This window comes from Lampetra planeri, chromosome 45 (genome assembly GCF_965212315.1).
Source record: "Lampetra planeri chromosome 45, kcLamPlan1.2.h2, whole genome shotgun sequence".
In the NCBI taxonomy this organism is placed as follows: Eukaryota; Metazoa; Chordata; class Hyperoartia; order Petromyzontiformes; family Petromyzontidae; genus Lampetra; species Lampetra planeri.
This window is the reverse complement of record NC_136151.1, coordinates 4,103,049-4,129,470: the sequence shown is the minus strand read 5'-3', so window position 1 is coordinate 4,129,470 and position 26,422 is coordinate 4,103,049. Positions and strand designations below refer to the sequence as shown.

Here is a 26,422-nt window from a genome sequence, read left to right as displayed (position 1 = left end):
AATATACTCCTCTTGCTCCTGATCACGGTTATCTGCTGACTTGACCACTTGTATGCGAAATTGTCGTTGTAATCTCTGCCATCAACAACAGCAGCCGTACGGAAGAATATCTGTTGCCACCCTGTGGAAAATGTCGAGACCCACCCACTCACTCTACGGTCACTAAGCCTCACAATGTGTTGTGCCTTTCAGTGCCTCACCTTTGTCATCGCTGTATGTCGCATGTCAACAGTGACACGAAACTACAAATAACCTGGCCGCATTCCATGGTGACCAATTCTACGACATAACAAGAATGTTCTCCGTACTTTGGCAGGACAACGTGATTCGTTTCTTAGACGTAACATTCGTTCCAATCAGGCGCTTTGTGAAGACCCGCGAACGATCACAGCTGACGATGTTAGCCAAAGAGTGGTGAGAGAGACAGACAGACTCAGACACTCGTTCATACTCACCCACACACAGTCCCCAATCTCACACACACAGTCATTCTTACACAGACGCTCTCAAACGCACACACACTCACCCACTCACTCACCCACTGTGAATTACACACACTCACCCAATCACTCATCCAATCTCAAATACACACACTCATCCACTCACTCACTCATCCTCAAATACACATACTCACCCACTCACTCATCCACTCCCAAATACACACACTCACCTACTCACTCATCCACTCTCAAAAACACACATTCACCTACTCGCTCACCCACTCTCAAATACACACACTCACCCACTCACTCACCCACTCTCAAATACACACACTCACCCACTCACTCATCCACTCTCAAACACACACACTCACCCACTCATTCTCTCACGCAAACAAACCCACACTGAATCTTACACACGCTCAAACACATGCACACTCACCGATCCACACTCGTCCAGACTGAATCTAACACACACATTGATACTCACCCACCCATAATCACACCCGCACACACCCAGTCTCGCACAGACACTCAACATCTCACACTCAAACACACCCCACTCACACGAATCTACACACACACACAGATCCGCTCTGTCATCATCCACATCTACCTCTCTTACGTACTCGCACAGACGGTCAACACCGAGAGCCGTGACGAGGATCAGGAGAGCGTCATGACCCTGTGGACAGCGATGCGTCTTCTGCTTCTACTACTGGTAAGGATCACCGCTCGTAACCGGCGCCACGGTGGCTAGGATATGTTAATTATCTCGACAGTCGGAGAGAGACGGAGAAGCCGAGAGAGAGCGACAGTTGGAGTGAGACGGAGAATAGAGAGAGAGCGAGACAGGCGAAGCAGAGAGGAGAGTCGGGGAGAGAGACAGAGAGGGAGGGAACGGAGCGAGGCCAGCGGAGCGAGCGAGCAGAGAACGCGCTGAAGTCTTGGTTGTGGAATGTGAAGAGTTTTGTAATATAAAGTGACGACGGAAAAAAAAGAAGTTGTCTGCGTGAAGTTGAACACTACACATATTGGTACAAAGCACTATATAACAAACAAAACACTATGGTACCACAGTAACCCATGCCTTGTTATACACTCGACTAATTTGTTCGATAGATCTATGCACCCACGGCGGCAGCTTGAGGTGTCGAGATTGCTACGTGTTGCCTCCTGGCAGACCAGAGTACCAAGGCAAACACACACACACTGTCGCGTGTTACCTTGTGTAGACGAGTGGCTTGGATATACAGCACACTCTCGATTATCCGCTGTGCAGTTTATCTGATTTGCCGATTAACCACAAACCTGAGATTTTGACGTGAATTAATAACGCATGGGGGTTTCCCTTAAGGCTTAATACAGGGTTAGATCGCGTAAATATATAAATGTGTCGTTAAACCCACCACCACCCGATACAGCCAATTAGTAAGGTTAGTCACGTAAACAGAACGTGCCAATTCGTTACTAGTACGACACCACTGGTGTGTTGGAGAGCAAACCCAAAACATTTACAAACTCAGTACTCTTTATAGAGTGATGTAAAATGGCATACTTTTCAGTAGACTTATCTGTAGACTTATGAGACGTATCAGTAGACTCATTTGTAGCCTGGCACTTTCTAAAGTCATGAACAATGTTTTCTCTCTCTATCCTCATACCAAAATTTTGGTTAAGAAACGAGGGCGGGGGGAGCATTCTTGAACTGTCCACTCATCCGAAACTGTGTATGTTGGACTTATTTTACACCACCGTATGTAACCAACGGTGCTAATCTGTCAGTCTCTTTGGGTCTTTATGGGTGACTCTGTAGGTCTCTATGGTTCTGGGTGTCTGTGGGTCTCTTTGAATGTTGAACTTCTTTCGCACCGCCGTACGTAGCCAACCATCCTAGCCTGTGCTTATCTGTGGGTGGTGGAGGATGTATAGTGGTGGTGATGATATTGACGGACTGACTGATGCCATTCCATCAGTTGAGAGCCCAATTCTATTTATTCAACCCTTTGATTGACGTCATCCTTGTATTTAACCAAGCCAGATGACGTGAGAAGAGTCCCTTTTGCGAGTTCTTAGACTCGGTAGGACGGATAGAATAGATGTTTGTTTTTCTCTCTCAACCTTGTGTGAAAACCAACCCCCGCACTGGGTGAATAGCCAGTATGCTGCTGCAAAAAAAAAACACAATATTGCACAATACCTCAACTTCCTTATTGCAGCCTGTACATGTCATCACGATGCCGTCGCAGAGGTGACAATGGGATTAGTGTGGATTGGTTAGTGAGGTGGGGGTGGAGGTAGTTCTGAGTGGATATGTAAACATTGCCATGATGCGGCACGTTTTTTTCCTGAAATATTTTCACCTCGTTTTTGTGGAGGAACAGTCAATTCCACGCTCGCTCTCTCTATGCAACAATGACAGGCCACGCTCAGACCCACCAAAACAACCTCCCACAATGCCCCCCTTGTTATGAACACTTAAAACATGCAGTCGATCATCGATTATTCGGTGCGCGATTATCCAGCGGCTCACAAAAAATGTAATCATTTCTGCTATCCGTACTGCGTGTGTGAAAAAAACGTATCTACGCTTGATTTCCGTGTCATAGTATATACACTATATTATACACTACATACAACTTAAACAACGAAAATACTGCACGTATATACATTACCCCATGCAGAGTCTTCGAGATCGGTAGTGGCAAGTACAGTCCAGTAAATACAGTAACTTTTTAAAGTAGGATGTTTATTTCAGCCTTTTTGTATTTTTATTAATGCAAATTTATCATAGTAAACAAATGTAAAGCACCAAAAACATGCACAACACCTGAAAATATAGCGTCATGCAAGAATATGCAAATAAATAATGATTTGGTGATTATTCAGCGTTTTTGACAATTCGGCACCCCCTTCCATCCCAAAGCCACCGATTAATCGATGATCTACCGTAGTTTTTATTTTAACCTCTCGCAAAGTGCTAGTTTGGGTCCACCTCTGATTGGGAATTGAACTCGCAAATTGGAAAATGTGTCCATCAAAGGCCATCAGAATGTGCAATTTCCCAACATACAAGGTATGTGTGTTTGAAGACAATTATCTGACCAATTTACCCGAGTTAGTGAACACCAGGTATGGATTCGGGACAAAATACCAATACTCACAGACGCTTCATGAAAACAACAGCGGCACAGCCTTTCTGAAAGCACCGGGACTGTAGCAGCTACCAGAATCGCTACGTTGGTCGACGTCACCCTAAAACAGGACCCTGCGGGGTGGGCTGGTAGGAACGAATAACCAAAGAATATAAACATAATGTATTATTACACTTGTTTAGCCAGGAAAGCCCCACTGAGTCGAAAGGTTTTTCTAGGGTCCTGCCAAGTGTTTGCAGTAGGGGGCGATGTTGCTACACCTAATCGGACGATACGAAGGGAGAGTTTGAGGCCTAGTTCTAGGCTTTAGGCCGAGCTGTAGGCTTTAGGCCGCTGTGAGTTAATTTTTAATTTAAATGTTTTAATTATTTATGTAAAAGCTTTAAATGTAAATGTTTCTATTTAAAAACATCAGGGAATGTAACATTGTTAAACATTAACTCCCTTTCACACACGCGGGGGTACGATACGAAGGGAGAGTTTGAGGCCTAGTTCTAGGCTTTAGGCCTAGCTGTAGGCTTTAGGCCGCCGTGAGTTAATTTTTAATTTAAATGTTTTTATTATGTATGTAAAAGCTTTAAATTTAAGTTTTTCTATTTAAAAGCATCAGGGAATGTAACATTGTTAAACATTAACTCCCTTGCACACACGCGGGGGTACGATACGAAGGTAGAATTTGAGGCGTTGTTCGAGGCTTTAGGCCTAGCTGTAGGCTTTAGGCCACTGCGAGTTAAATTTTAATCTAAAAGTTTTAATTAAAAGCTATCTCAGGGAATTATAAGGGAATGTTACACTTGTTTAGCCAGGAAAGCGTCATTGAGTCTAAAGGTTTTTTTAGGGTCATGCCAAGTGTTTGCAGTATGGGGCGATGTTGCTACACGGACGGACGGACGATATAATCTATTATTTGGCTGGTTCACTTCGTTCTTACCAGTATCACTCCATTTTGTGTGGATCTTCTCTGCAGGTGTGTTGTGCACTGCAGGAGCCGTCTGTCACCAAGGAGTGTGAAGATGGATTCTACAAAACACCACGAGGAGTCTGCTGCGAGTTGTGCCCTGCAGGTAAAAGCAACACAGGCACGGAGACCCCCAATCCCTACACCTCTGTGGAACGACAAAGCGTGGTGACCGGGTGCTTGCTTTCCCCACCAAGTCACAGGCCCTACTCCTGTGGAAAGGAACCCAACTGGGCCTTGCGTTTACCCCGTGACCTCACCACTATCAGGATATAAAAAGTGATAGGATACTGAAGAAATTTGTTTTTAGTCGAGCTACTGTACTCTGAACAGAACTTAACACTGGTTTACTCTCAGTGCAGCCCACGTCTCTCTGAACCAACTTGTGGTCGCTGTGTGTTTCGAAAACGCCATTGCTTGCTCGCATTTTGTTGTCCTTCAGGGACGTTCAAGGTGAAGGACTGCATAGCTGATGGAAGGAGCGCTTTGTGTGACCTGTGCCCTAAGGGCACTTTTATGGACAGACACAACCAGGAGGGGATGTGCTCGTGGTGCAGCATCTGTGGTTCAGGTAAGTGGCAACACAGCAAGTAGGTTGCTGTCATATCTGCATTGTGTGTGATATTTATATATTGTATGCGGAACCGTGTTCCTCTGGATACTCCCATTTTTACCGGCATGAAGCAAAGAAAAAACTTGATAAGCAACTGACCAAAACATTCAAAAAAGAGACAATCCCACCTCAAACTAAATATTCAAATTGTCCAAATCATGATCTTGTCAAGAGGCAACGAATGCCTGGGAACTCTCACACGCCACCGAAGATGACATCACCGAACCACATCTTAACTCCCATTAGAAGGCTTATTTATTTATGCTAGGGTTAGTCAATTGTGTCCTTTTAACAGACAAGCGAAATGAAACTTGAAATGTGTAATTCTCAGAGCTCGAAATTTTCCGAAATTAATTAAAAAATCTATTGTAACACAATGGTTTTTGGTACAGCTACTTAACATCAACTCGGTGTAATCACAGGTAGCTGCAATTCAGATTAAAATCCAGGATATTGCATGAATGTTAATCTTCCTTTGCACTATACATAGCCAACCGTGTTATTCATAGATTGTGCACAGTGTAGTGTATAGTAGTGGTGTGTATGTATGTACTTTGCACTTCTTTTGCATCATTCGTAGCCAAACCTACTAATCGTAGGTTGTGTATAGTGTTGTTTATAGTGTAGTGTATAGTGTAGTATATCGTCGTGTGCATGTACGTGTCCATAATATAGATGTTTGCGTTATATCACGTGAATAATAATGTGCAGTAAACCGGCCACCACCCGACTCAGCTAATTCATAAGGCTTGTCACATAAGCAAAACATAACAATTAGTTACTAGTTCAGCACACTGGTTTGTTGGAGAGTAAACCCACTACAACAATTACAATTAGAGTACCATGATGTTTTGCCAGTAATTACAACCAGTAGCATCATGCAACAGCCAGAGTTACAGAGAAACCCTCCTGTGTCGGTCTTCGGTGGCGTGTAATGTCCTCACTTGTAAGCCAAAAAGGTGCGAAGATGGGGGGGGGGGGGTTAATGTATCGTATAAACTACGATGGATAACCCATTATCGGTTGGATTATTCATAGGGTTATCAACTTACATAATGTACATGCATGTGCAATGCATATACATTTTGCATGCACATTATGTATGTACACCACGTATGTACATCCTGACACTTTTGGGTCCAAGAAATCGTAATACCTGTTATTGATGCTCCCAGTTAATCTCCATTGACCTGTATAGGCATGCAGTTTAACAGTGCAGTGGTATTACTTGATTGTTCACCCCCAGGCAGCAGTGCGCCTGTAGCTATCAGGTTGGTTTCATTATTTTATCTCTCTCAATTTAAAAAAATCATCCAAATAGTTGTGGCCAGTAGTAACTAGTTTTGCACAGAACTTCAATAATTTCAACATCAATTGACTTTTCTTGTTAACATGCGTGTTCTGCCACTCCCGAAGTATTGAATATTCCTTTGGTGTTCTTTTTGTCTCATGCTAATTATTCGTCCCGTCTGACCAACATAACATTTGCCAGAGGAGCAATCAATCTGGTACACACTTTCTGTGGATAGCTTTGTTAATACATCTTTAGCACCTGATTTTCGTTTTCCAAAAATCTGGCTAGTTTATCAGTTACAAAGAAAACATACACGGACACCTATCTGAATGCAGTCACACCATCACCCCCCACAGCAATTCTCTCTCATCAAGAAACTCATACATCGGGCTAAAAAAGTATCAGATGGTGATAGTCTGAGTGGTCAGGTTGAACATATTAAAGAAGCAATGCAATTGAAAGGTTATAATGATGCACAAATCAACAGGGCACTGAATGCAAAAAAACAAACAAAATAGCACAAGCATGGAAACTGATCAAGCAATTCAAACTATTAAAATACTGTACATTATGGGAGTAACTGATAAACTAGACAATTATTTTGAAAAAGAAAACATTCTGAGAGAGATTTGGCATAATACAGCGACAAAATGTATCCCCTCGGGTACACAATTGATGTTAATGCCGTCTCCCAAATTGATCAAATATACGTATTACACATAGATCACGTAACCATAAATGTGTTGAAACCCTCCAACACCCAACACAGCCAGTAAAGTTTGTCACGTAAACAACGCACCAATTATTAACGACTTCATCCCACCAGTGTGTTGGAGAGTAAACCCACAATATTTACAACTTGAGTACTGTGACGTTTCGCTGCTAATTACATCAACCAGCATCATCAGGTTATTTGCCAGAATAGTGCAGCAATCCACCTGCTTCCAATCTTAAATAGGGCAAGATGATGTTATTGTAGTGGGTTCCAGGAGACTTGCGACTTAACTTGGAGGCAACACTTTATTTATAACAATGTAACACGGTACCCCTTTACCCCGCTCACGAAGGAGGTACAGCCTCTGGACTAACGTGCCCTATCACTCGGGGTAATCTAGAGCCCTCTGGCTAGGGGTGACCTAGGGGAGACTGACCGACCTGACCGAGCCAAAGTATGGGTCCTGACCACTTGTCCGCGCTCGGTCCCGGCTCTTACAAGGATGTCGGATTCCGGGGTCCCAGGGTCCTAGCCGAGCTGGTCTTCAGTCTTCGTACTCTTAGGTTTTTTCGGTAAAGTCACGTAGGTAAAAAAATAGAAATAATAATAGAAATAAAATAATAAATCACGACGTTTGGGAGGCAACACAAGTCTCCGTCATCAGGTGGGACCGTCACAGCTGCATTTACTGTATCAAGTGAGGCACAATTCCAAGAGACAAGCTCTTAAATACAAGTTAAGGGGGAGGGGAGGAGGGGCTTAACTGAATGTGGTAGCCAATGAATGGAACGTGTTGGGGGGGTGGGTGGGCGGGGCTAAAAGAGAACAATAGGTGCACTTAGGGTTGTAACCGGTGTAGGCGGACAATCCAAAAGGGGGAGCACTGTTAAATGCTGGGGATGTCAACACTCGGTAAAGCAGAATATTACCTGTCAAATAAGATGGTCCAAATATGTGTAGTTAAATATTTTTACATGGTTAATAACATCTTTACAATGATTACTCAGTTTGTACCCATCATCACGGTTGAAGTTATGTCTGTGTTTGTATATCTGGATGGCTTCGTGTACAAACCTTTGATGGTAGCCAGAAGGTTTGCAGAGCACCTTGGTCTCGGAAAAGACAATATCATGAGAGCCCACAGCGTTTTAGCAATGATCGGCAACGGCGGAAGACTCAATTTTTCCGTGTTTCAGATCTGACTTGTGCTCGCGGACACGATCAGAGACATGACGTTTCGTTTCCCCAATGTAACAATCACCACAGCTGCAACTCATTTTTTAGGTTCGCGAGTTCAGAGCGTTTGAACTCGCGAACCTAAAAAAGAGAGATGATATAGTCATCCTCTCGGCCGACAAGGGCAATGCTATGGTCATCACGGATAAAGACTCGTACAACAACAAAATCCTGGACCTACTCAATGATGGGAGTTATTCCAAAATTATAAGCGATCCTATTAACAGCATAACGACAACAACCAACAAGATCATCACGAGTTCGACTTCCCTAATCGAACCAACCAAACGTCCCTCGCTAAAACCCTCGGCTGCAAGACCTCCTAGATTCTATGGTCTTCCCAAGATCTATAAAGAAGACACCCCACTACGGCCCATCGTGTCCACGATCAACTCTCCTACCTACAAACCAGCCCGTTTTCTATCAGATACTCTGCTTCCCTTCACTGGCAAGACCTCTTCAGCAGTACTTAACTCAACCCAATTGGTCTCTATGCTCAAGGACATGATACAATCTCCTGACGATATCCTCGTCAGTTTTGATGTGGTATCTCTGTTTACCAAAGTCCCAGTGCCTGACACCCTAACAATGATTGAAGACTTGGTCCAACATGGATTAAATTCGGATGTACCTGCGCTGGTTAGGCATTGCCTCACCAACACTTATTTTACTTGGAATGGCACCTTCTACAAACAGAATGAGGGTACCCCTATGGGCTCCCTCTTGTCACCAGTGATAGCCAATGTGTTCATGGAAAAGTTTGAATCAGACGCCATCCAGACGTCCACCCTGCGTCCTTCCCTGTGGAAGAGGTATGTGGATGACACTTTCGTCATTTTGCCACATGGCCTCCCAACATTGAACCATTTCCTGGACCACATCAATTCCAGACACCCATCCATCAGATTCACCATGGAAGTGGAGAAAGACGGCAAACTACCATTCTTAGATGTTTTGTTTGAGAGGAGACCTGATGGATCCTTGGGATATTCTGTCTACAGGAAAGCCACCCACACAGATTCCTACTTGAAACTTGATTCCCACCACCACCCGTCTCAAAATAATTCTCTCATCAAAACACTATACCACAGAGCTCATGGCATTTCTGAATAACACCACCTGGCCAGTGAATTAAAACATGTACATCGGGCCCTCATGATGAACGGATACTCTGACCGCACTATCCGCCAAGCTGTTTCTCCCACCATACAGAAACAACCACTTGAAACTCCGATCAAAACTATCACGTTGCCATACATATGTAGTACCGTTGAGGATGCGTGGACACCCGAGTAGAGGCACACGTATTTATTTCACAACAGTCACTGGGGACATACAGTACTGGAGGGGGTATCGGCCCCCTCACCCGGATAGCTGGGAACACACGGCTAGCTACCCCTAGCCTGCCTCCTAATCCTCCAATTACTGGGCTAGGGGAGGCTGTCTGGCCCGACACTGGTCAGTCGGGCTACGGTACCCGGAGTCCCAGAGTCCTGGCTCTGGTTCACGGGACCACGCCGCTGGCTCGGTCCTGCGCGGCCCTGACAAGGGCGGCGTCCCAGGGGAGTCCAGGGCTCTAGCTAGGCAGTCTTCGGTCTTCAAGAGTTTACTTAAACATTCTGCCCCGAGCCCTCTGACACATCCCCCTTTATACTCCACCCCCGCTGAGGGGTGGGGCCCCGGGCTGCCTGGTGCGGACGTCGTTGAGAGCACCCCCCCCGTGTACTCACGTAGCCCCGCCCACTGTGTTTGTTTCCCATAAGCTGCCATGCATAACGGCTCTCTCTCTAACACTCCTACACATACAGCTCCTCCGTAACACCCCTACATCACCCCCCCTTGTACAGCTCGCAGCCGTCCCGGCTGCAACCTTGACAATAAAAGTTTATTCACCCCTCGATCCCCCAGCGTGTGCCTCATTTTTACAACAATAACGCAACGAGAAGAACAACAGGAAGGGAAAATAACCCGACGCACCCCACCCCCGAATAAATACGAAATCCGTACAACCAACGTATATACATTTTTTTCAGGAAACCCCCCAGCACACACACAACACAGAGCGAACACAACATTCGTACAATGCAATGTGCCAGGAGCACACCACCGACGCCGCACACAGTGAGCATAACATGTGAACGTACACAGGAAAAAAAATCTTTTTTTCCTTTTTTTTCCCCATTTTCACTCCGTGCGTCACAAGAGTCTGCGCATTTTTGCGCGCGTCCTCGCCGCAGGCCCGTCACACGGGATAACCCCGGCCGGCAGGCCGTCGGGTGGCAAGTGTCCATCTCCGAGTGAGTCTGTTGTTGACGTCGCAAGACCCTCAGCATCCCCCGTGGGGGTCGTCGGGCGTGAGCCCGTCACTCCCGGTGCACCTGGGGGCGGGACAGCCGGCAACGCGTCAGGCGAGAGCAGCGGAGACGAACTCTTTGAGTCGGTCGCCCCCCCACATGTTTGGCCACGCGCGTGTGTAGTGGGACCTCGCACCGCAACGAAGGGTTTGAGCCTGGAGGGGTGTACAAACCACCGGCGCTTCCCCCATTTAATGCGTACGCACTGAGGTCTCAGGACCTCAACCACCTCGACGGGGCCCCGCCACGGCCGCACCAGTTTTGAGGAGGTCGCGAGCGGTACCTGGGGACAGTGCAGCCATGCCCTGTTCCCCGGCTTCCACTGTAGCACATGCGCGCGACCCAGTCTGAGGCGCTCATTAGCCCTCTGCCGCATGTCAGAATTTTGCATGGCAGCATCCCGCGCCTCTGTCAATTTTTCCAGGTTAAATTGAACATGTTCGGCCAATTGAGTTTTTCCCTGTGGCGCTGGGATCTGCAGCTGGGCCCGAACAGGTGGGTCAGGTTCGCGGCCATACATAAGGAAGAAGGGGGAAAATCCCGTGGCAGCATGGGGGGCCAATCTGTATGCTGCCAGGACCCCCTGAATTTTCAAGTCCCAATCTGTCTGTGAGTCCGAAACCTGCTGTGACAACATCGACGTGATGGTACGATGCAACCGCTCGACCATCCCGTCGGTTTGTGGGTGATATGGAGAGGTCCGAATCTTTTTCGTGCCCAGGATCTCACAGACCTGTTGAAGCAATTTGCCAGAAAAATTTTTACCCTGGTCGGTCAGCAGCCGCTCGGGAGCACCTTTGTCAAGGACATATCCCTGGACAAAGGCCTCCACGATGGCTGCTGCCGACTGGTTGGCCAGGGGCCAGGCCATAGGCCAGCGCGTGAAGTACTCCACCCCGGTTAACAAATATCTATTTCCCCTGGGGGTGGCGGGGAACAGTCCCAGAATATCCAGCGCGACAAGTTCGTTCACTCGGGAGACCCTGATAGACTGCAGGGGCGGGTTCGACTCCCTAGCTGGTGGTTTCCGCTGCGCACACCTAGGGCACGACCCTAACAGATCCCCGACATCCCTTGTCATGCCCGGCCAAAAAAAATCAAGTTGGAGCAAGGCCAGGGTCTTTTGGGTTCCCAGGTGGAGGAGGCGCTCGTGAGCGGCCCACACCACCCTACCCCGTAACCCCGAAGGGACCACCAGCCGGTGTCGATGGGATTTCCTGTCCCAATGCATTAACAACCCACCGAGCATTTCCCATGCGTCGGCATCAACCCTCCCCCGCCCCCGGTCCCCGACGCGGCGGCGCAACGCATAGAGGGAGGTATCTTCCATCTGCAACCGCCCCCATTCCGTGGCAGGCAACCCCAACAGGGAATCAGATCCCTGTTGTGCGATGGAATTCGTCATTGACGCTGCGTGGTCAGCAGCCGCCAAGACCGGAACAGGCATTTCACCAGGATGCCTGCACCGACCCGACCCCAGGAGGCATGCACATTCGGGGTGGTTGGCATGCGCGACAGAGCGTCCGCGTTGGTGTGGCGAACGCCCTTACGGTACGTGGTCTCAAAATCAAAATCCTGGAGAACCTCCAGCCATCGAGACAATTGTCCCGATGGTTGTTGGACTCGCAGGGCGTACTGTAGCTCCGCATGGTCTGTACGGACGGTGAAACGCTGCCCGTACAGATATGGCCAGTACTGCTGGATGAAATAGACAATTGCCAGCAGTTCCCGACGGGTGACACAATATCGTTGCTCCGCTGGAGACAACACTCGACTACCGTACGCGACCACCCGTTCCACGCCCTCAACCACCTGGGAAAGCACGCCCCCAATACCTGTGTTGCTCGCGTCGGTATCGAGCACAAAGGGTTTTGAAAAATCGGGATAAACCAGGGGAGGGGCATTAACCAGAGCGTCCCGAAGGGAGCGGAACGCAGCCTCCTCCTCCTGTCCCCAATGGAAGCGGACCCCCTTTGACGTCAAAGCGTGCAGGGGCTTAGCAATGGTGGCAAAGTCCGCGACAAAGCGTCGGTAATATGACGCGAAACCAACGAAGCTCCTGACCTCTCCCACCGAGGTGGGAGTCGGCCAGGAGCTGATGCACTGCGTTTTGGCGGGATCGGTAGCAATACCCGAGCGTCCCACGATGTGCCCCAAATAACGTACCGATTCGCGCAATAAATGACACTTTTGGGGTTTAAATTTCAAATTAGCAGCCCGCATTTTGAGGAAAACGGCCCGCAACCTCTGGAGATGCTCGTCAAATGTTCTGCTAAAGACGATAACGTCATCCAAATAGATTAAACACGAATCCCACTGCAATCCAGCCAAAACCAATTCCATCAATCGCTGGAAAGTTGCCGGCGCCGAGTGTAATCCCATCGGCAACCGGTTAAATTGGAAGAGACCAAGTGGTGTACGGAATGCAGTTTTAGGCTTAGATTCATCGTCCAGAGAAAGCTGCCAGAATCCCGAAAGCAAATCCAATGTGGAGAAGAATCGCGCCCCCGCCAAGGCGTCCAGCGATTCGTCAATACGGGGAAGCGGGTATGCATCAGCAACGGAAATTTTGTTGAGGCGGCGAAAATCGATGCAAAACCGCAACGATCCATCCTGTTTCTTAACCAGAACGATCGGCGCTCCCCACGGGCTGGTAGAGGGAGAAATGATGTCGGCGGCTAACATGTCATCAACAGCCGATTTTACATGGTCCTTCTCGGTGGGACTCAGCCGGAAGGGATTTTGGCGTATGGGCGCGCTGTCACCCGTATCAATATGGTGACGCAGCAAATGGGTACAGCCTAAATCGAATTTGTTTTGACTGAACACGTCGGCAAATTCGCGCAGGAGTGTCCTAAGTTTTTGACGCTCTACATCCGACAGGTCCGTCGATCCCGCACAAAGCGCCTCAAGCCACCCTTCATCGGTGTCCGAATGTGGAAGCGGCAGAGTGGCAGTGCCAACGTGATTGGCGACAGGTTCCTCGCAGGGCACCGGCGTTGCGTGAGCAAGCACGGTCCCTTGAGGAATTACCACGGCCTGCGACCCCACATTCAGGACCGCTTTGAAAGGGTCCCCGTCCCCCCTTACGATGGTCTGGGCGGGAATTAAATGCGGCCCGCTAACCCCGGCCCTAGATGGCCCCAGCAGGACACCCTGGTCCCCAACACCCTTAGCGAAGGGCCTACGAAGTTTTAGGGGCACCAACATTTATGCCCCCGGCGGCACGCGAACCGTTTGAACGACAAACGCCGGTACCGTCGCGAATGCCGACCGAGCCGCAGTAGGGGAAGGCAAAAACGCCATCCGTCGTCCCGACGGGAGCTCAATGCAACCTTGATCAATCAAAATCCGAATTGGCATTTTGCCCAAGAAGTCCGTCCCCAGCAGGCACGGAACCGCCAGCGAGGAGGAAACAAAAATGGGGCCGTACAATTTAATATCACCGATCGAAATTTGTGCGCGAATCTGACCCATGATACCCAATGAGCCCCCGTTAGCAGTGTAGAATGGGACATTAACTGGTAGCAAAGGACGACTCTGGACGGGGAGAATGTTGTATATGAGTTCCGAAATGATAGTCGCCGACGCTCCTGTATCGACGAGGATACGCACTTCGACCCCGTCAATGTGCCCTACTACGGCCGACGACCCCGATGACGCCGCCACAACGCGGTGGGCCAACACGGACCACTGCCTGGGTTCGATTTGGGTCCCCATAGTGGTGCGTGTTGGCCCGACGGTGCGCAATGTTGGCCCCCCGTTCGTTGCGGTGTGCTTGTGTGTAACGGGTGTGTGCTTTGGCCAAACATGTGGGGTGCCGCGACTCGCCGGGTCATGTTGATGGAGCTTGGAAGGAGGAGGAGGGCCGGCGTCCCGGCGAGGCGTCGTCCCCCGCTGTCGAGGAGAGCGGCACCCCGAGGCGACGTGGCCCCGGATGCCGCAGTTATAGCAGCGCGGGAGCGCAGGCGGTGATGACGGACGGTCGGAGCGGCCCGACCCATCCCGGCCCGCCCGTACTCCCACCCTCTGCTGCTGTCGGAAGTCGGCGGCGTAGACCTCCTCCGTCGGGGGGGGTGACGGCAGCCACCGTACGCCCGGCCGCTGCCCTGCTGGCCTTCCGTCGCTGTGACAGGAGGTTAGCGTGGAGGAGCCGCGCCGCCTGGAGGGAACCCATCTCCGTGTCCTCCTGTGCGACGATGGCGATGTCCAGGTCGTCCGCCAGCAGAAGAATTTTCTCAGTGACCATCGTGTCCACGCCTTGGTCATCCATACGAGGGAAGGCCGTCTTTGCCAACGCCAGAAGGTTCGTACGGTAGGCGAGGGGCGACTCCTTTGCACCCCGCTGGCGATCGTAAAATCGCTGTCTGCATTCGGCCGAAGGTCCGTAGACCTCAGCCAGCAACTGCAGCGCCATCTGAAGAGTGGAGCGCTTGTCCCTCGGTGCCGACGTAAGAGCGGCGAGGGCGTCGCCGTCGAGAAGCGCCGGCAGCGCGCAGAGGGCTTCGGCGTCCGACCACCCCGCCATTTCTTGGTGCGCGAGGAAGCGCCGCTGGAACCCCCCCCAGTCGCCCTCCTCAGCTACAAACTCTTTCAGCGGGGGCAGCCTTTGGTGTAGCGCAGCGATCGCCGTGGAGGCCCGCGCTTTGCTGTCCCCGCAACTCGGCTGAGCGTCGGCACGAACGACAGATGGAATCGCCTGTTGCGCTGATGGTGACGCTCCGTCCGTTGGTGGTGACGCGGCAGCCCCTGCGAGGCCGATGTCGGACCCCAGGTTGAGGCTGGCCACGCCCTTGGCAGCTGCTGCGGCGATGGCGGGAGATTCAAAGTTGTAGTCAATAGAAATGGCGGGAAGGCGCAACGGTCGTCGGCCGTCCTCGCCCCGCGGCGGTCCAGCAGCCCCCAGCCGAGTGATGCTCTCGAGTGTGGCGGCAGCAGCATACAGCAGCTCCGCCAGCCTCGCGTGCGCCAGCCGAAGTCCGTCGGATGGCGACTCCCCTTCCTCCCGATGCCCCGGTAAGGATGCATTCGGCCCCGGCTGCTCGTTGCCTCCATCAGCCGTCTCTGGCACCGCACTTCCCGCGGTGTCCTCCGCCTCCTGCACCCCGGCCCGAGCTGTTCGGCGCGTGTCCATGTTCGTTGTTGTTCACTTCTGTCACCAGATGTAGTACCGTTGAGGACGCGTGGACACCCGAGTAGAGGCACACATATTTATTTCACAACAGTCACTGGGGACATACAGTACTGGAGGGGGTATCGGCCCCCTCACCCGGATAGCTGGGAACACACGGCTAGCTACCCCTAGCCTGCCTCCTAATCCTCCAATTACTGGGCTAGGGGAGGCTGTCTGGCCCGACACTGGTCAGTCGGGCTACGGTACCCGGAGTCCCAGAGTCCTGGCTCTGGTTCACGGGACCACGCCGCTGGCTCGGTCCTGCGCGGCCCTGACAAGGGCGGCGTCCCAGGGGAGTCCAGGGCTCTAGCTAGGCAGTCTTCGGTCTTCAAGAGTTTACTTAAACATTCTGCCCCGAGCCCTCTGACACATCCCCCTTTATACTCCACCCCCGCTGAGGGGTGGGGCCCCGGGCTGCCTGGTGCGGACGTCGTTGAGAGCACCCCCCCCGTGCACTTACGTAGCCCCGCGCACTGTGTTTGTTTCCCATAAGCTGCCATGCATAACGGCTCTCTCTCTAACACCCCTACACATACAGCTCCTCCGTAACACCCCTACACATAGCAGGCGTGACCAAAAAGATCTCCAAAATTCGAAACAAACATAAGATCCAAGTCCGATTCAGTACAGTACCTAAAATCCGTGATCTAATCCCATCTGTAAAATATGTCATTCCTGGCGTCTATAAACTGAGTTGCAGCTGTGGTGATTGTTACATTGGGGAAACGAAACGTCATGTCTCTGATTGTGTCCGCGAGCATAAGTCAGATCTGAAACACGGCAAAATTGAGTATTCCGCCGTTGCCGGTCATTGCTACAACACTGTGGGCTCTAATGATATTGTCTTTTCCGAGACCAAGGTGCTCTGCAAACCTTCTGGCTACCATCAAAGGTTGCACACAAAGCCATCCAGATATACAAACACAGACATAACTTCAACTGTGATGATGGGTACAAACTGAGTGATCATTGGAAAGATGTTATTAACCATGACAAAAAGATTTAACTACACATATTTGGACCATCTTATTTGACAGGTACTATTCCGCTTTACCGAGTGTTGACATCCCCAGCGTTTAACAGTGCTCCCCCTTTTGGATTGTCGGCCTACGCCGATTACAACCCCAAGTGCACCTATTGTTCTATTTTAGCCCCGCCCACCCCCCCAACACGTTCCATTCATTGACTACCACATTCAGATAAGCCCCTCCTCCCCTCCCCCTTAACTTGTATTTAAGAGCTTGTCTCTTGGAATTTTGCCTCACTTGATACAGTAAATTTAGCTGTGACGGTCCCACCTGATGACGGAGACTTGCGTTGCCTCCGAAACGTCGTGATTTATTATTTTATTTCTATTATTTCTATTTTTATTAATTATTTTCACCTACGTGACATTACCGAAAAAAACCTAAGAGTATGAATCCTTGCAGTCACGAAAGCTTCAAATCTAGAATCTTCAGTCTTCGTAGCACTGCCTCGAGTCGAGCTGAGAGCCGCCTTTTATACACGCCCCGGGGACTCTCCGCCCCCTGGTACCGCCCCTTTCTGGAACCTTCCAGGGAATCCTGGAAAGCCCCCCCAGCCCCTCACCTGGGGGTAGGGGAGAGGAACCCAGCCTCTCTATGGTTCGGCTCTCTCTCTATCCCCTTGTACAGGCTGGCACCCCCTACAGACCCTTGGCTGTAACTGCAGGTAAGTGCACATAGGCGGTGTGTGCATACGTATTTTCGACGCTACATTATCATTGTGAACCCATCAGGTGTAGAGATCAGAGGTGGACGAGGAGGTGTTTATTGTAATTATATAATAGATTATTAATGGATAAATTGTATTTAACGGGTTACCAAGACAATCTTGACTTTACCAAATTCATAAAATTGGTGTCCCATTAAGACCCGTAATAAGTACAATAGGCTCTGCCACAAATAATTGCAAAATGTGTAACAAAACAAGTACAGCCCCACATCGGAAGGACATCTTCATTCATAAGAAATTGAGAACATCTTGTGAAATTGATTAAAGATATTCAACTTAACCCTAATGATATTCTCGTAAGCTTCGATGTAATTTCTCCATTTACGAAGGTTCTGGTTAACGAGTCAATTATATTACTTGATACGCTAGTAAATAAAACAGGTTTACCAAAATATATTCCAAAGCTAGCTGACCATTGTCTAAACAATACTTATTTCGTATGTAGAGGTGATTTTTTTAAACAAAAAGAAGTCACAGCAATGGGCACTCCTTTGTCTCCTGATATTGTGAATCTGTACATGGAAAACTGTGAAGTAAGAGCACTTGTATCTTGTTCTAAAGATGAATTGCCTAACTTATCAACAGAAGGTGTGTATCGGATAAATTACTCAAGTGGCAGATGCTATATTGGACAGACGGGACGTAACATTAGCATAAACACTAAAAGAACACCAAATAAATATTAAATTCTCACAAACACAACTGTCGGCTAATTATTACTGGCCGAGACCAATTCGAGAATCTACTGGAATTGAGAGAAGTAAAACATATTTTCACCGCCGTAACAGCTACAAGCTTAGTGAGGCCTGGAAGCGTATTATTAAGTAATACATCATACATCTGTAGTCCTTATCGAGTAAACACATGCTGATTAACTGATAAAAATTGTATTATATAATTACAATAAACCCCCTCCTCCGCCTCTGACCTCTGCACCTGATGGGTTCACAGTGATGGTGTCATCTTGCTCTATTTAAGAGCAGAAACAGGTGGTTTACTTCACTATTCTGGAAAATCGTCCGATGATGCTGGTTGATGTAATTACCAGCGAAACGGCACCGTACTCAATTTGTAAATGTTGTGGATTTACTCGCCAACACACCGTTGGGCTGAAGTAGTAAACTACATTATCCACTACACTACACACTACTATACGAGTAACTAATTGGCGCGTTATTTACATGACAAACCTCACTGGCTGTGTCGGGCGGAGGAGGGTTAAGACACATTTATACTTGCGCGATCTAACCCGAAAACCTTTATTATTAATAAATGTTTAACTTCGTTCTCACCATACAGAACGAACTGTGCTAATTTGTGTGTCTCTGTGAGTCTGTATGGGTCTGGGTGTCTGTGGGTCTCTCTGCATGTATGTTTGTTGAACTTTTGCACTGTACGTAGCCAACCATCTTCGTTGAGACTGATAAACTTTCTCATTGTAGGTGAGCAGGCAGTTGTTAACTGCTCCGTGGCCCAGGACACCGTGTGTCGGTGCACGGAGGGGCTGAAGAGAGACGGCGATTCGGGAATTTGCCTGCCTGAGGAGCCACACCCAGGTAGTTGCGGGGTTGCAAAGCCACTCAAGTCAACCACAATAAGCTGTTTTGTTTCTCCGCTGAGCAGGAACAGTCTGACAACTGAAACAGCAGAAGCTGTCTGCAGAATAAGCATGAATTGAAACTCAACCTCATGTCTATTGCAAGCTTCAGGGACTGCATGCATGGTCAAGCACAGCCATGTGTGATGTTATCAGTTCACTACCCTGTGCAATACTGAGCATCAAATCTGTATTGTCCCTACATAGAAGTTTTAGGCTGAAGTCCCCTTGCCCCCAAATCTTACTTCTCATTTCATAGGTTAATTTTACTGGTGCATTCAACAAAATAAAATGTGCCATCTGCTTCACGGGGAATTATAGAGGTCTGGTAACCTTATTTGGAAATAGAAGGCCATGTGTTCTGGTATCGCGGTTTAAATGTGAAAATTACCTGCAAAGTTCGTTCTTGGGGGAAGGCGAATGATAAAAATATCGCCCCAACTGTGAAACTGCTGTAAATGATAATCTATGAAAAAGCGCCTTCACGATAAACAAACTATTAAAATAATGCAAAGAGCAATGATTTTATGGTTTGATAAAGGTTGTGTTAATGTAACGTACTGGATTCCCATGCATTGCAATGCATCATAGAGACCAGACAATTAGGCGAAGAGGGGACTGCTGTTGACAGCTTGTTGTTGTTTTTCTCCTTCATAAAATATTCAGACGCCACGTCAGTCGTGTTGGCAGCAGCCCTCATCTTCGTCCTGACTGCACTCGTGTTGCTCATAGTTTACTTCTACATGAAGCAGAAGGGGTTGACTTGTAAAAGGATGTTGAAGCGATCCGGTAAGTGGTAATGTTCCGTGCTTAATCCAAAGATCTCATCCTGGTATTCGGGATGAAATGATACATCTACCTAAATGTATTTTTACTCTCATTATATGTGAATTAAAATGTGCGGAGAAATCACGTCTCCGCACGAGCCGCCTCTGAATGCTCTCTGCAGACACCACTGCACAGAATTATGAAAATGAGCTGCATCCCTTTTGAGAGCTTGGCTATAGTGTCATTCTAAATGGTCCCTAGGAGAGTGTTGGTGACAGTCATCTCTGCCATGCCTCAACTCATCCAACAATATTTCAGACTCGCATGAAGTCGCGTTCGACAGGACGCTGAATTGAAGTGCCGTCGTTACTTCGTTGTGTGCTTCCCGCTGTTCTGACAAAGAGAGGAAGTGGACAATTATCGAGGTCCGGAGGGGCATCGCAATAGGATTTGGACGGAATCAAAAACGATCGTAAAACTGTCTGTTCCTGGTCTTTGGCCGCAGGTGATAACATTTTCATCTTGACAATTCAATTATGCAACTTTACATTCCAGTTAATGTCTGTCCAATCTTAAACAATATCAATAATTACTCTTCTTAAGGTAAAGTCACGTAGAAAGAAAATTAATCAAATAATAGAATACAACGTTTCGATTGCAACACAAGCAATCGTCATCAGGTAGAAAACAAACCTAGTGAACTTAAAAATACAATGCAATACAACACAGAGAGTCGGCTAACACGAGTCAGCACATTACCTGGTTGCTTTACGTTCTTACAAAGATGGCTAAAGTTGAGAGCGAGACAAAACACCGACACGGAGACACGCAGACAGACACACAAGCAGAGAGAGACAACACAGAGACACATAGAGTATAAATAATGTAAATATTCTTTTTGACTCTAATATCACCATGTTTAGTATTTTGTGTCCAATTATAAAATAGTTTTTCGTTTTGGACCTATAAGAAAATGATACAACCATATGAACTGTGCTATGAATCAGTGATAACCTAATTGTATCGGATTTTTTTCAGACACTCTTCCTACAAATTATGAGCATGATGAAAATATACCGCTTGTTCATATAATGCGAAATGAACACAATGTGCCATGTGGAGTTCAGGTAAACTGAACACAGCATGGTGGCATGATGACCCTACTCTACATTGTTTCATGGTGTAGGCATTTATACCAGTACAGTGAAGACTCTATCCCACAAACACAGAAATAATTGTAACCGTGTCTTCTCCACACACTACAGAGGAGCAATGATAGCAGCGATACAATGCAACTCATCCAAGAGAACAAAGAGAATCTCAAGGCCTGGATCGGAACGGATCCCTCGGCTTTCCTGGAGCATCTCAACGGCCTCAATTTGATTCCACGGCGTGTTCATAAAGCGGCTGTCGGCAAGGGCGGAGAGGAGAATGTGGAGCTCGTACTAGACCACTTCATCAGCCGTGGAGAGGCGGGCTGTGAGAAACTGTGGGACGCCCTCTACTCTGTGAGGAAGCAATACGTGCAACTGTGGAAGTGGATTCAGAAACACGGTACGACCCACGCAAACGAACCACAAAAAACAACTACGGCTAAACTATTTTTATATTACCAACTGTAAGGGCCCCCACTGAGCCATGTATCTCTTTATTAGAAGCGACCTGGCCATCATAAATGATAGCAGCTCAACGAAGTAGCGGTGACATCATCATCAACCTCACGTGCAAATGTATATCAGCAGCCAAGTACTCTAAGTACGTGATGTTGATTCTACAGACTCACTCATAGAGACCCATATTCAGAGGCTTACAGAGATCCAGAGTCCAATATAGAACCAAAGAGACCCATACTAAAACTAAACTATGTTTTTATTTTTCGATTTAAAGCTTTCGTGACTGCAGGGATTCATCTTCTTGGTTCTTTCGGTAAAGTCACGTAGAAGGGAAATGATAAAATAATAAAAATAAAACATAATAAAATACAATTCTCACGACGTTTCGGCCACAACGCAAGCAGCCGTCCTCAGGTGAAGAACAGGTCTGTCGGAAAGACAGCGTCTGAATGAGCACCACCCAGCTTGGCAGCGTACATTTAAGCTGGGTTGGAGGGGGAAGGGCGCCTTGACAAAGGAATTTGCATATCAAGAGGAATATAGCTTATTTATGGGAAATGCAGATATGGGATTAGTCACTACTTGTGGAATGCGTAGGAGGTGGGGGGGTTTCAAAGTCATATTATGCCCATGCATTATGTAGGATTAGCAGTATCAAAGGGAGGGAGTAGTGTTAGCAGTAATACAGGGAAGGAATTTTAATAGTAAGGAGCTACAGCAGCTAAACCACCACATAAAAAACTAAAATATAAACTACATCAGTATCATCAATATACTAAATATACTCTCCAATAAGCTGAGCTACTAACAGTAAGTCATGCATTACAATTCTATGTCGCAAAAAATGTAATATGCCTCCAGCAAAACTTTTTTTCTCTTACATCACACAGGTCTACCCCGTACTATATACTGCCATAGACAAACCCAACATTAAATTATATACTGCATTACTATAGACCACCCTATACCTTAGACTATACATTGTAATATTACACTATGTATTATTCTACCCACCCTACTGTATACCACACTGCTGTATATTCACTATACAATTACGATACTATATATTACCTTATACATTATATTAAACATTACACTTTTATACTATTTATTATTATACAATCTGCTATACACTATACCATTGACCGTCGCGTGAAAGGTACTAAGAGGAAGCAACGAAATATGTCAATGGGAGAGTGGTTCTAGGAGACTTGCAGCGGAGCAAAGACTCCATTCCCTGCAGAGAATAAAAGATATATAGTCAATGCCAGTGAGTGGACTGCGGTCTGAAAGTCACCGTAAACGTGAACACAATCAGTTAAGATCCGAAATGGTTTATTACGTCCTTCCAATGATTGCTGAGCCAGAATCCATCTTCTCGGTTGAAATTGTCTCTGTGTTTGTATATGTGGATCGCCTCATGAACGAATCTCTCATGGTAGCCAGATGGCTTGCAGAGAACCTCTGTCTTGGAGAAGTCAATGTCATGTGAGCCCACTGAATTGTAACAGTTATCTGCCACGGCTGAGGTGTTTGTCCTACCGTGTTTCAGGTCTGCTTTATGTTCACGGATGCGGTCTGAGACATGTCGTTTGGTTTCTCCAATGTAACTGCTACCACAGAGGCAACTTAGTTTGTAGACGCCAGGGTACTGTATGTCTGGAACCACATCTTTTACAGACGGGACTAGATCACGGATTTTATGTACTGTGTTGAAACGTACCTGGACCTTGTGTTTAATCAGGATTTTGGAGATCTCCAAAATAGCTCAACGAAGTGGCTTATTATCACGTGGAAGTGTATAGCAACAGCCACATCTTCTAAATGCATGGATGTAAATATGGAGCGGGAAACCAGAGGATCCAGATAAAAATCCACACGACCACGTGGAGAGAGACACCGCAAACTCCGAATATACAGCAGCAGGCATCAGGGTCGGAATTGAATCCACGACTTCCTGTATACTAGGCGAGGTAGTTAACATCTAGCCACCGCAGTTGCCCACCAGTATATTGATATTGAATGGATTTTATTAGAGTCAAGGAGGGATACATTTGGCATATGCATTGCTTTGTAATGCTTTCCAACGCGAGCTCGTCCTCGGGGGACGAAGTAATTAGCGAAAATAACGCTACGTTTAAAGCAGCACGGGAATGACGCCACGCTGCGCGTGACTGAACAATGTCACGTTACGTTTGAGAATGTTTGAGTACCGATGTGAACTTAATTATGTTATATCTTGTGGCTTGATTCCAGAAGCACAACTGTAGCTGAATATTATTTAAAATCAATGAAATGTGTTAAACAATACGTTTGAAATTCATTTGAACCTCTGTTGACTGCAGGCGAGGCATTGAGGGCCATTCGAGATAAGGAGTCGGATCTGAAGATGTGGATTGCCAGAGACGCCAAGAATCTTCTGCTGCAGCTGATGAACCGAGGACGAATCTCGAACGAGCTCTTCACTGAAGCCAAGGGCATTCGGGATGGCGCGGAGTGTGCGGAGCTGCTGCTCAAATACTTCATAGAGAGAGGAAACGACGACTGCCTCAAACTGCTGTTTGCTCTGCAATCCGTGCAGGACGAGTATCCAGGAGTCAAGGAGTGGCTGGAAGGCCTTGGTAGTAAACAATCTTTGAGACACCTTCCAACTCTTTCATGTTAACAGGCCATCATCTCTTCCAGTGACATGTCATGCCCAAGTGTAGCCGGTGTGAGCTCAGCTGTGATGAATCGCACGTATACGTTGTGCACTCTGCTACTTGCTGTGGAGAGCCAGGCGCATTTATTTAATTATTATAAGTGAAGGCAATGATGGTCAGAGATTGGATCCCCCATCCAAGCCTCACGTGCACAGCAGCGTGTAGACTATTCAGAGTAGAGGGCACGCCTCCAATTCAGATTTGGGGTGGACTACGTGCTGCTGAGATTATTCACTACATTAGCTCCATTGCAACATAAAAATGCAAAAGTAAAATTTATATTACATGAATGTAATATTAATGAATGTAACATTAATTAATCGACTGCCAGAAACTCGGTTAATGTTAATTGATTGTTGATTGGGTTTTTGGTGGTGATGAAGAAATTCACAATTAAGACTTTGATAGTAAAGTTGATTTAAATATGTAAAATACTCATCACAATTGGGTCTAGACTATTAACACTGGTGTTCAATCCCATCGACAGGGCGACTAAGCTGAGGTGTTGTTGTGACGTGGAGCGTGATGAGGGGTGGTGGTGCGTTGGGCCACGATCGCAGGCAACGCAAATGCCCCTCGGAAGAGACACTTTGACATGCCGTTTCATAAACCTCTAGTGCTCATCTGTTGTGGAGTCGCCCTTACTTCTCAGGAAGACAGAAACACAACGCGGAGTCACAACTCATCATCGTTTCCGAACTTTATTATTGTTAGTTTAACACATAGTAGTCGTATAGGGCATTCACGACCAATTTGTATCCACAATGGAGGATTTTTTGTGGTGAGATTGCGTAAATATCAATTTGTCATTAAGCCCGTAGCTACAGGCTTCGTGCTGCTTGGATGTCTATTGTTAAGTGATACATGTTCTTGGTTCTTTCGGTAAAGTCACGTAGAAGGGAAGTAATAAAATAATAAAAATAAAACATAATATGTTTTATTTTGTTTTATTTTTATTATTTTATTACTTCCCTTCTACGTGACTTTACCGAAAGAACCAAGAAGATGAATCCCTGCAGTCACGAAAGCTTTAAATCGAAAAAGTGATACATGCTTTAACTGCACGCTTATACAGATCACCATACCTGGATGGTGATTAGCTGTGAGCAGCCAATAACTGGTATTGCGATTTTTGCACCCAAAAACGTCAGGCTGTACATACATGGTGTGCATGCATACTGTGCATGCGTGATGTACATACATTATGTATGTTGATTAACTGTGCATCACCAAACCAATAATAGAAATCCGTGGTCATTTTCGTGAATACACAAACCCCCCCTGGTCCTCGCACCTGATTAACTCACAAGTGATGACATCACAGTTATCCCTCCTCGATTTAAGATAAAAAATAAAATTTCTTTACAACTCTTACTAATTGGCTTTGTCGCGTGTTGGTAGGTTGAACGATACATTCATTTTTACGCGATCTAACCCAAAAACCGTGCGAACGGTTTTATGGATAAAATATTCTAGAGGGCTAACATTATGTTCAGCTGTCCAAAAGCACTCCAACCTGCTCTCGTCCACTCCTTAAGGCTGAATCAGTGCGAACGTTGTCCCCTTTTGTGGTGCCGCAGGCTTCCTCAGGAGACTCTCCAAGAAATCCCCTGTGGATCTGAACAGCTACAGCGACTTTGTCCTCCGAGACAATATCCGCTTCCAGACGAGGGAGCTGCTCCTGGCGCTGCGCGACGACCTGACACCTCTTGTCTCCCAACTGCATATCAGGAACATACTCACCGACAACAGTGTGCTGGTATGTCTGCTAAGATCATTATAATCATATTCATAATCGTAATTTATCATCTCATAAATAGGTGTTTGGTATTCGGACACCGAGGTGTCGAACTTTTATAGCCTCGCGTCGGTCTCTCTGCTGTCACTACCTTGGTGGGGTGTGGAACTCTCTGTCCCGTTGCACATCCGCAACATCAAATGCACTCTGACTTTTAAGCAACATCTAAAGGCCTCTATCTTGGTTGGGTCAGGCTTTCGAGCAGCCGAGCATGGCACCGCGCTGTTGAGATGTTGACTTGTCTGCAAAAT

General features: G+C 47.3%; 1 protein-coding gene across 2 annotated transcripts in view; it reads left to right on the top strand.

Annotated features, from left to right (window-relative positions):
• Positions 1-328: 328 nt before the first annotated feature.
• The window catches only part of LOC144733019 (uncharacterized), a 33,138-nt gene continuing 7,044 nt past the window's right edge, over positions 329-26,422 (top strand). The window contains exons 1-10 of one of the 2 annotated variants that reach the window (XM_078614734.1): positions 329-414; positions 1,078-1,161; positions 4,563-4,659; positions 4,996-5,124; positions 19,136-19,249; positions 19,957-20,079; positions 21,097-21,185; positions 21,324-21,612; positions 24,017-24,292; positions 25,954-26,132. In XM_078614734.1, the coding sequence (XP_078470860.1) occupies positions 1,120-1,161; positions 4,563-4,659; positions 4,996-5,124; positions 19,136-19,249; positions 19,957-20,079; positions 21,097-21,185; positions 21,324-21,612; positions 24,017-24,292; positions 25,954-26,132 (1,338 nt within the window). In that variant the 5' untranslated portion in view covers positions 329-414; positions 1,078-1,119. The other variant, XM_078614733.1, reaches the window with a different exon arrangement.